At 34.9% G+C, this 11,313-nt stretch overlaps 2 protein-coding genes and 1 long non-coding RNA gene across 4 annotated transcripts; 2 read left to right on the forward strand and 1 right to left on the reverse strand.

The window, feature by feature from the left end:
• Positions 1–299: 299 nt before the first annotated feature.
• LOC113473881 lies at positions 300–2,403 on the forward strand. Its single transcript, XR_003395685.1, has 2 exons — positions 300–1,425; positions 1,700–2,403. It is a non-coding gene; the product is annotated as an uncharacterized LOC113473881 (long non-coding RNA).
• Positions 2,404–3,159: 756 nt separating this feature from the next.
• Positions 3,160–3,777, forward strand: LOC103524204 (kelch-like protein diablo). Its single transcript, XM_026833329.1, has 2 exons — positions 3,160–3,168; positions 3,296–3,777. Exon 2 carries the CDS (start codon positions 3,334–3,336, stop codon positions 3,673–3,675), a length of 342 nt encoding a protein of 113 aa, XP_026689130.1. The 5' UTR covers positions 3,160–3,168; positions 3,296–3,333; the 3' UTR covers positions 3,676–3,777.
• An 899-nt stretch (positions 3,778–4,676) lies between these two features.
• On the reverse strand, positions 4,677–10,640 carry LOC103524189 (protein slowmo). 2 transcript variants are annotated; one of them, XM_026833328.1, is made up of 4 exons: positions 10,460–10,640; positions 9,747–9,912; positions 9,238–9,498; positions 4,677–4,950 (listed from the first exon to the last, which is right to left on the reverse strand). In XM_026833328.1, exons 1-4 carry the CDS (start codon positions 10,489–10,491, stop codon positions 4,924–4,926), a joined length of 486 nt encoding a protein of 161 aa, XP_026689129.1. In that variant the 5' UTR covers positions 10,492–10,640; the 3' UTR covers positions 4,677–4,923. The 2 variants fall into 2 exon arrangements, with proteins under 2 accessions (XP_026689129.1, XP_008487419.2); XM_008489197.3 differs by lacking the exon at positions 4,677–4,950 and adding an exon at positions 6,656–7,067 and having other exon boundaries at positions 10,460–10,639.
• Between the last annotated feature and the right edge of the window lie 673 nt (positions 10,641–11,313).

An 11,313-nucleotide genomic window follows, 5' to 3' on the forward strand; every position in this document is an offset into this window, starting at 1 on the left:
ACCACTCCAACGTTACTCTCCATCTCTCATGCGATTGTACAATTCATAATTTGTGGGTTGTAGTTAAAGTTAAAGTTGTAGTTAAAACAAGCACACATTGTCCGTTATGTTTGTCTACCTAGAATCCACATCATTGTTTATGGTTAAATACATTAATGACTCTAATATTGTTCACCGAGCACCACTATTTTTCTCAAGAATTCTAGCAGCTTTTCTCTTTGAAGTGGCATGCTTTATTTTGGGAAAGTCAGAAGACAAGTACTGCAATGACAATACTGAAGACAAGTAAGATAGAGCACCACTATTTTTCTCAAGAATTCTAGCAGCTTTTCTCTTTGAAGTGGCATGCTTTATTTTGGGAAAGTCAGAAGACAAGTAGACTCCTAGTATGACGGTAGAATATGGAAATATCAGCGAAAAAATTGTGACTCTCATTATAAAATGGGCACGAAAGAAGTGGTGCCAATTTTGGTAGAAAATGCCAGCCAGTCAAAGTACATAGTATACTTACGTATTGAAATAAAAGAACTGTAAATCCTGGAATTTGTTGTTTTTTTTAGTAGATTCAAATATATTTCTGACTGTCAATTTTTCCAAATCCGGATCGAAATTGGGGTCCTTGGCATGATGTGCCTTTATCCTACATAATATCAAGTTTTAATACATAGAAAGGGTTTTTCTCCTCAGTTGAATCACATTTATTTTATACCCATGTAAAAAAAATGCTTTTATTTTATTCCTTTATATAACAGTTTAGTACCTATGATAACTATATTTATCATACTGTGTGTGGGGAAAAATCCCAAATCTTTTTAGAGAGTTTCAAATATGTTTGACTCGAGCTTTTTTTTTTTATTTTTAGGAAAGTTAGGTGAATAATTAATTACTTATTACTTCTCTATAATATAACCAGTTCAATGAAACTCCACTTACTGTGATAACTATGCCCAGGGCCATCTTTCTACTTTTCGAGAAAGTAGTTCATCACATTACATTAGCTAATCTTTATCAAAATTAACCATATTGCTTAATTCATTAGTTTTACATTTAATCCCTTAGGGTGGCTCTGGGCACTAGGGAATATAATAATTTCATTGGTATGGTTCACAACATAAATTACCCAAGTTAATTTATATCTTTTGTTCATGATATTTTCTTTTTCTCAATTATGTTTTACCCATCCTATTTTGTACATTTTTATAATTATATTAAAATAAATATACCTACCTACTAAATAATCTAAAAAAAAAGGTAATAAATATTTAGTTATTTATTAAATATTATTCTGTGTATGTATTCTCTTTGCAGTTTTCTTCCCAGTGCTGTCTTATGGCAGGGTCTATCTATTGGTGTTATTTTAGTACCCAACAATATTAAATTGTCCTCTATTGTGCTTTGAGCCTCACCTGGAAGTTGAGAGTCGAGGTTACATGTGGTTCTCAATTGTTTTACCCATCCTATTTTGTACATTTTTATAATTATATTAAAATAAATATACCTACCTACTAAATAATCTAAAAAAAAGGTAATAAATATTTAGTTATTTATTAAATATTATTCTGTGTATGTATTCTCTTGGCAGTTTTCTTCCCAGTGCTGTCTTATGGCAGGGTCTATCTATTGGTGTTATTTTAGTACCCAACAATATTAAATTGTCCTCTATTGTACTTTGAGCCTCACCTGGAAGTTGAGAGTCGAGGTTACATGTGCTATCCCTGTGAAGAGTTATAACATGCCTCAAAGAAAATATTGGAATAAATAAATCTGACCCATCTCTCTAAAATAATAATTAGGTGTTTTACTAATGGTTATTTTGTTCTCAAATTTCTTTGTTCTAGTTCGGATACCATTGGAGAAGAAATGAAGCCCAAATATTTTTTACGCCCTAGCAAGAAGTCTGTGTGTCTTGGAAAGTGATGGTATAAAAGTATCAATTTGAATTGTTTATTTATTTGGATCAAGATATAAAAGAAATACCTTGAATAAGTTCCAATACGTCTACACCATACCTCCTTGCTTTTAAATCGAGGAGCGTTCAGTTGGGGTTTGGAATGAACAAATTTACCTATTACCTAGTCAATACTTTTTCTTTTTACTCAAAAAAAAAAAAATCAATGCTATATTATGAATGAAGACTTCAATCATGGGTACAGGGAACTACAACTGCAAGTCTCAGGTGATATTGATATATTGAATAATTATAATGTACAAACACTTGGGTAGCTGATAAGATAACAATGATCATGCGAGTATACAAATGAGGGTTATAGGTTATAGCCCAAGAGACGAACGAAAAAATGGGCTTAAAACAATTTTCGGAAAAGCCGGCTTTTCTCCCAGGTACTAGGTATACAAATGTTCTTGGATCTGACATAAATCCGAAAATTCCCCCGATGTCCGCCTCTGTCCATATTTAGTTCCTTTCTTATTATTTCCGTCTTTTTATACATCAATTGAGCTCTCCAGGTATTTCACCTGTTCAAACTTTAGTATACTCGTAAGGACGTAAGCTTTAAGATACCTACATACCTCATACTATGCTATCCCTAATCAATTTCTACCTTCTGCCGTTACAGATAAAACTGCCAAGTCTTATATTATAAGAACAAGATCCATTCACTCATTCACAGTTCATAGTTCACACACTGATCGCTCTATCTCGAGAACCACAACACCTAGAAAGCTGAAATTTGGTAGGAATATTCCTTTTATGGTCTAAGTGTGCCTTATTATTTCCGTCTTTTTATACATCAATTGAGCTCTCCAGGTATTTCACCTGTTCAAACTTTAGTATACTCGTAAGGACGTAAGCTATAAGATACCTACATACCTCATACTATGCTATCCCTAATCAATTTCTACCTTCTGCCGTTACAGATAAAACTGCCAATTTAGTACTTTCGTAAACCTCTCAATCAGCCCCAACTAGAGTGATTGCTTTGGCCTGACATTAGGTTTTGGCCACAAATTTTACGAGGGGATGCCCGTCGCACTCAGCCTTTGCTTTTTCTTTGGCAAGGGGAATTCAGGCTGGTATACTCCCTGCTTAAAGTCCCCTAGCCAGACTAAGCTGGTCAACTGCCTGTTTAACGTCCCCCAGCCAGACTAAGCTAGTCAACTCCCTGTTAACGTCCCCAAGCCAGACAGCACTAGGTCCGCTTAACACAGGTGCGAAATAGATCAATCCTTTTTATTTTGATTTGAACAGTTCAGATGATGGGCTATCGTACAGATGTGATTTTAAGATCCAGCTTTATTTCCGTATTTTTACATTTTCAATCTTTTTATATTCCAGTGGAGAGATTCGATCCCAAGCTCAACCGCTGGACAGCCATGGCTCCCATGTCAACGCGACGTAAACACTTGGGTTGCGCCGTGTTCAACAATGTGATCTATGCCGTGGGAGGTCGCGATGATAGCATGGAGCTGAGTAGTGCTGAGAAGTACAACCCTCATACCAACACTTGGCTTCCGATAGTAGCTATGACGTCAAGACGTAGTGGAGTAAGTTCAACGTTTTCGGTTTGCCATCACTTACACTTAACTTACAATTTTCCTGGACTTGAAGTTGGAACGTACCTGCTGAAGACGGGTCTGGAATTCAGACCCAAAACGTCCAAACCAAACATTAACTTATTAAGGTACGTGCCAACTATAAGTCCAGGGAAATTGTAAGTTCAACCTATATTACCTGCCTCGGTGGTGTAGTGGTCAAGAAGCTCGCCTAGTAAACAGGAGGGCGTGGGTTCAATCCCAGCCGAGGTATGGAATTTTATCCTCCGAATAATTTGAGATTTGACCACAATAAGTAGTAGCCTACTTACTGCTGGAGTAAAGGGACTTTCAGTCCTATGCGAGCAGTATAAATAAGCACTGTTGCGTCGCCACTATGTAAGTTTTGGTTAGAAATGGCACATAACTTGTAGCTACTATCTCTCGCTCTGCCTCTCTCCTCTCCCTTACACTTTTCCCAAATATTAAGCTCGGACCCGGCAGTCTCCAGTTAACACTACCTACATTAACATCGGTGAAGTTTACGTACATCATCCCCGGGGATCCAGCGGAGAGACTCAAATTCACAAGGTAAGAGCTTATCCTCAACTCTAATTATCCATCCCCAATTTCGCAGAGAAGAGAAGGAACCTCCCCACATGTATTGGTACAAATAGTACTTTAGTAGGACAAGTACACAATGGAATAGGTTTAAAGTGGCATACAAAGCAGAAAATGAAAGTAGCATGCGTTTTTCGGAAACACTTGATATTTAATTTGAAATATTTTTAATTTTTTGACCGTGCAGCAAATTCCACGACTTTTCCAGGTTTTCTTTAAAATTTCACGATTTTCCATGACTTTTGGGGCCGATTTTCAGAAATATAAAGAAAAAAAAAAAAAAAAAAAAAAAAGAGAGAGAGAGAGAGAGAGAGAGAGAGAGAGAGAGAGAGAGAGAGAGAGAGAGAGAGAGAAATGCAACACATTGCCCAACATTCTTTGGCTACACAAAAATATTTATGTCTTTTATACTGGATGGATCAACTACAGGTGCCCCCAAAAATACGCTAAATAAAAAAGCTGCAATAAGCAACAGTAAAAAGGATGAATCAGAGTTTATGAGAAAAATCTGAATCATGACCAGAGTCCTTCAAATATGACGTTTATTTTTCTTAAAATATGACTCTAAAAATATGACTTTATGACGTTTATTTTTCGTGAAATATGACTCTTATTTTCGTCAAATATGACGTTTATTTTTCAAAAATACCTACACATAAACCAATATACTAAAAGTAGATTAGCTCTAAGAACTTCAATGAAAAAAAAGTAAGTATTAAAGGGGTACAGAAAGTTACAAGGAGGTTAATATACTTTATTGATTGTTGAAGAACAGTATGAGATTGTGGACAAAGTGACTATCGGCGCTCCTCAGGCAATAAGTATCGTCGCTCGTCGCTGCTCAGGCAAAAAAAAAAAAAAAAATGATTTTAGAAAATGTCGGTGTTTTATGATGTTTTCCCCAAAAAAGCTAAAATATGACGTTTTAGTATGATATCATGACATTATGACGTTTGAAGGACTCTGGCTCATCATGCATTATGAGTTTCAGTTTAATTAAATACATGACTAAATTATGAATCAAACCTTACTAATGTATTTGAAATCTGAAAAATATAATTATGTAAAAACTACTTATATTTGATCATGCCTTTTCCACAAGTTTGGCCATGCCTCGGGATGAACTAGCGGGATTCCGGAGCGAAGCGACGGAATTCAGCTAGTTTAGTATAACTTCATAAATGTGTTAACCTTCGATAGTTGCTCGAGTTATCAAGATATCCATATTATCCATCGCCCGTTTTTTATCATATGCAATTTTAAACTATATTGTTGCCTTTCCTAAAATTTAATGTTTCATTGTCATAAATTCATAATTATAAATTTCCATTATCTCTTCTTTTAATATAACCATAACCATTAAGATATAAAAGCATGGTTTCATGTACAGTTATTAATTTTTTGATTGGTAGATAATCCGCCACCGCCACCTTCGCCTTAAATTCCTTAGTCGGACGAAAAGAGTTCGTTGTTGCTGTTTTATTTTATTTTTTGAACAGGTTTGATAGAGGCAAGTAGCAACAACGGATGAAACGAAATTCTTATCATCTCGAAATTGAAAAGAGAAGGACAGGAAAGAAGAACACCAGCCATTCCGAGAACAAACCTCATCTGTTTAGGATAAAGTTCGCGACGCGCTGGGCGGAAATCGGACCTGACCTAGCGCTAATGGAATAAAAAATAAATGTAGACAGCACTTTTTTTATTTGTTTATTTTATTATTATTCAAGTAAGTTTTATTTTCCAAGTTTTGTTATGAGCCTAACCCACAAAAATAAATGTAGACAGCACTTTTTTTATTTGTTTATTTTATTATTATTCAAGTAAGTTTTATTTTCCAAGTTTTGTTATGAGCCTAGCCCATTGCTTGAAACAAAATCATGAAGTTGTTTACACATCAAATAACTTTATTTTAGTATCCTGTATCATGTCACAATCCCTAGCATTTCTAGCTTTTTCTCGTGAGTCATTCAATAAATAATAATAATCAGCAAGTCCAAAAAATGTATAATTATTGGAAAATTTCTGTACCTAAAATATGTAGGTAGATACAATTTTTGGTTAGTCCTAATCCTGATTGCCCAAGAATGCTTGCCATTGATAAATTATTTATTAGTAGAAAGGTACTTTTAAAACTAACTTGGACAGAGCAACCTCCGTGGCCGCGTGGGCTTGCACGCCGGGGTGCGTGTATTGAGGGGTGCACTCAGCCTCATGAGAACAATTGAGTAGATACTTTGATCAAGTAGCAACCAGTGGCGGCATTACCACAGAATAAATTATTTATTAGTAGAAAGGTACTTTTAAAACTAACTTGGACAGAGCAACCTCCGTGGCCGCGTGGGCTTGCACGCCGGGGTGCACTCAGCCTCATGAGAACAATTGAGTAGATACTTTGATCAAGTAGCAACCAGTGGCGGCATTATCACAGTTGAGTGCGCCAATGCACTTTTTGGGTACTTTTACATCGGAATAGGACTCTATCTCGAAAAAAAATTTCATTTGGTTGTGCCCCATTAATAGTAAACGAGTCACTTAATAATGCTGTGATATCCACCAGAGTTGTGAAGAAGCTCTCTGCTTTACCACAAATAATTCATGATTAATTAATAATAACTTGGATAGTGACACTTTTAATATTCTGTAGACCTCTGTCTTTAATAAGAATACCTAAATATGTACCTAAATAAATAAAATTGGCAGTTATTTGATATTCATATGATTTATACAGAAGAACACAACATGTTTAAATTGTTTAATAATTAAAACCATCACTCTTGAAATCCTAATTATTCCTGGGAAGTTCATGCTGGATTTGAAAAGTCGGTGTTGTGATTTCTAGTGATGTCATCAATTGATTTTTTGGTTTGGTTTAGAATTTCATCAGTTGAGGATTTGAAATCTTGAACTTCACTGTCAAGTTTATTAATCACCCACTCTATTGCCAACCGTCCCTGAAAAAATACCAACAAACATGGAACTTAAAACTAGAAATATTTTAGTTGGGTATCTACATATATCTACTTTTGCTTCAGGAGCTGCCATGAACCACCTCTCTCCCAAATCTTGAACTTCACTGTCAAGTTTATTAATCACCCACTCTATTGCCAACCGTCCCTGAAAAAATACCAACAAACATGGAACTTAAAAGTAGAAATATTTTAGTTGGGTATCTACATATATCTACTTTTGCTTCAGGAGCTGCCATGAACCACCTCTCTCCCATACTTTTTTTTTTTTTTTTTTGTATTGGGGCTGATGTTCAACGAGTTTTGGTTTCTGCGCATGACACACATTATGGAGTTTTGAACACAGGGATCGGAATTACAATGTTTTGGCTTGAACATTGGGATTTTTTTTTTTTGTAATTTCCTATTACAATGATGAAATTCCCATGTTAGAAATGGACGTAAATTTCAATTCTTTTTGAATAGATCACGGTTATTTTACATATTTGAAGGGGAAATTAATTTTGACTGAAATTTTTTGATGTAGATACTTAGGTATCTTAAAGATTAATTCAGAAATTGATGAAAAACAAAAACATATTAGCAACAAACTTTTATTTTTTATGTAATAATATTAATTATTATTATTATTATTTTTTCTTTGTTATCTGTTATGTTCTTATTTGTACAAAAAAGAACGTAACAGATAACAAACACAGTGGAATAATTAAATTGAGAAAACAAATTTGCTTTTGCATCCATTTGTTTTGCATCCATTAATTTCTGTGCCCTAATGAAAATATAAGTACCTAATACCACCCTACTAAAAATTAAAAACACAAATGGGCTCACAACTGGCAGAGTTTTCCATTTTACACCTTCTTTTGTGTATATGTTTACCCTTGCAATATTGTAATCTATAATATTATTGATGCAAATAAACAAATTACAATTACAAATAAATGATTTTAAAAAATCATTGTTTCATTGTAATCTATAATATTATTGATGCAAATAAACAAATTACAATTACAAATAAATGATTTTAAAAAATCATTGTTTCTTGTTTTTAATTAATTAATTCAAAAAATGATTTGAATAATTTGCTAATAATTTCATTCATTAGGACAAGACAAAACATTGAAGAAATAAAAGGTATGATTACTTGAGCACCCGCTAGGTTCACTTGGGTTATTGTATTTTGGTTTTTGCATGCTTTGCTAAATCTAAAAACATGATAAAAGAACATGGCACCTTTATTGACATGGGTTTGCGTTATGGGTATTATTATGGGAAGGTTGCAAAATCTCTCTATTAGCTACAATCAAGATGGAGAAAACTAGAAGTTGCAAAAATGAGAATGTTGTGTTGCTTGTGTAGATTGATAAGTTATTATTATTACTTATATATCACCTTTCCTGATTAATAAGTTATTATTGTGTTCCAGGATGTAAATATCAGAGATTATTATGGAGTATCTGTCATAGTAGCGATAACAATTGATCTGATAACCAGGGCCAGAGTTATGGCCTATTCAAATTTTCATTTTTCCATGTTCTCCCACCAATAGAGGAAGCACCAAAAATGGAAAATTCATATCGATTGGTGATTTGTGCTTCAAATAGGTCCCACTAATCATTAGTATGTACCATTAGTGACTAATGGTACATATTGAAATTCAGATCCAAAAATGAAATTTTGAAACATCCATTTTCACCTCCAGAGGCCATCAGGGCTGGAAGTCTAAATTTAATTTTTGGGTCTGAATTTCAATATGAACCATTAGTGGGACCACAAATCATTAATCAATATGAATTTTTCATTTTTGGTGCTTCCCCTATTGGCGGGAGAACATGGAAAAATTAAAATTTGAATAGGCCATAACTCAGGCCCTGGGTGTCGGATCGATCTCAAACTTGTACCAAAGTACTACGTTCTTTAAGAGCTTTAATATGATGTATCACAAACAGAGGGTTCTCATTTAAGATTTTAAAGTTGGCCCCCTGGGGCCAACCCTGAAAAAGTCCCTGAGTTTTTACATAGCTTATAAAAAACTAGAGGTAAATATAGGCTTGTATACAAAATTTCAGGTTTCTAAATTCATCGGTTCAAAAATTAAGGTGGGGGGGGGACTTTATGAATGCACTGTATATGTAAAAACTACAAAATATTTTACCTTTCCAGCATTATGAGAGATTTTACTAGTGAGCATATTTTCAACATAACTGCTCAATGGAATGCCCCGTACAGTCACAACAGCTTCTTGCTTGAGGAGTGTTTTAGAATTATCTTCAGGATGAGGTTGGTAGCATAACCTTTCATCTACAGCTATTACATGTCCATATGTGAGGTTGGTGGTTTCTAAGGTCATTTGTCTAGTGATGGGGTTTACTTCTGACCGTTCACTTGCATAAAATATGTTTGTTGAACCTACCACCTGAAAAAGAAGTAAACATAAAAACAATAAAACTTGGGAGAGCCATGTTAATGTTCTGGGTAGTAAGATGGTGGTTGTATAGTGTAACTCAGCATGGAACAAAAACAGGTATGGGAGGGTAGATTCTTTTTTGGAATAATCCAATAGTATGACCTTTGAACAGTTGAATACATGCCACATTGTTAGGACAAATTAATCCTTATCAAAAGCAAATTGGATTGCTGCACTGGATGTCCAAGCATACTTACTGAACGTGCCCAATTTGGCAAACCCCACTGAGATGAAATAAGCCTGTGGGATTTCAGAATTCCATTCTCAACTTTCCGATCTATTACATCAATCCCTTTGACTGCAGTATTCATTGGATTTGGGTATTTCCTCCATGTAGCTTGGACTATGGTTTCCCAAGGGTGACTGAAATGAAAAGGGGGTGTATATGTTCAGTATCTAGTTGACTTCACAGTGTCAATGTTTAGTATTCATTGGATTTGGGTATTTCCTCCATGTAGCTTGGACTATGGTTTCCCAAGGGTGACTGAAATGAAAAGGGGGTGTATATGTTGTCTTCAGTATCTAGTTGACTTCACAGTGTCTAGTTGACTTCACAGTGTCAAAGGGGGAAAAGAGGTTCATGGTATGATTACTGCCATGGGTAATCTGGGTATTATCATAACTTCACAATTTTTGGCAGCAAAGTAATTTTTTCTACACATTTTAAATGGAATGTGTGCCTGGCAATTCTGGGATACTTTTTGTACACAAGTACGCGAAACAATTTGGCACAATCTAAAATAAATTCTTATCTACATTAATTTATTATATCATGAGAAGGTTTATGAGCACCTATAGGTATCATCAATGACGTACTCGAACTCGAAAGTACTGAAAACATTGACCTTAGACCTGTGTGGTCCGATTTTTGTGATGAGCTCTGCGTACTTTTTGAACGATGGTAACTTACTTGAAGGTGTGTTCGTTTGTCCAAATTTTCATCTTGATGAACTAGTATTCAAATGCTTGGTTCAAACTAAAGCTATTCTTTTGACAACTGTAATTTTTAGCACATAATTTCGAGAAATTGCAATTACAAACACAACACACCCTGCCACTTTGGGATCGAGAAGGGAAAAGAAAGAAAAAGAAATGCACCGAAGTGAACTTAGCTCCTTGATGAACTAGTATTCAAATGCTTGGTTCAAACTAAAGCTATTCTTTTGACAACTGTAATTTTTAGCACATAATTTCGAGAAATTGCGATTACAAACACACCCTGCCACTCCACTTTGGGATCGAGAAGGGAAAAGAAAGAAAAAGAAATGCACCGAAGTGAACTTAGCTCCACTTTTGATTTTATTTCTCTTACCTGGTTTCCCCTCTTTTATGGGTGACTCTCAGTCTCGGCGCATTAGCATTTGTTTATTTTGTTTCTTTCTTCTTTCATCTTTCAAAAACCCAAAAATCAAATAAATGAGATACCTAATTCAGATAAATGAGATAAAAAATCGCCCAAAAACTATTTGCTTCAGCTAATTAACAACTAAGCTAACTAGGCTGGCTGAAGATTGATTGTTGATTGGTTAATGAAAACAACAACACCAAAGACCACCATCAACAGTTGGGTGCTGCATTCAATGCAGACACAGGCTGTTTCCACTTTCAATTTGGAGGGAGGCTGTACAACTTAGCTCCACTTTTGATTTTATTTCTCTTACCTGGTTTCCCCTCTTTTATGGGTGACTCTCAGTCTCGGCGCATTAGCATTTGTTTCTTTCTTCTTTCATCTTTCAAAAACCCAAAAATCAAATAAATGAGATA

The sequence above is a fragment of the Diaphorina citri genome, unplaced genomic scaffold (assembly GCF_000475195.1).
Source record: "Diaphorina citri unplaced genomic scaffold, Diaci psyllid genome assembly version 1.1 scaffold88, whole genome shotgun sequence".
In the NCBI taxonomy this organism is placed as follows: domain Eukaryota; kingdom Metazoa; phylum Arthropoda; class Insecta; order Hemiptera; family Psyllidae; genus Diaphorina; species Diaphorina citri.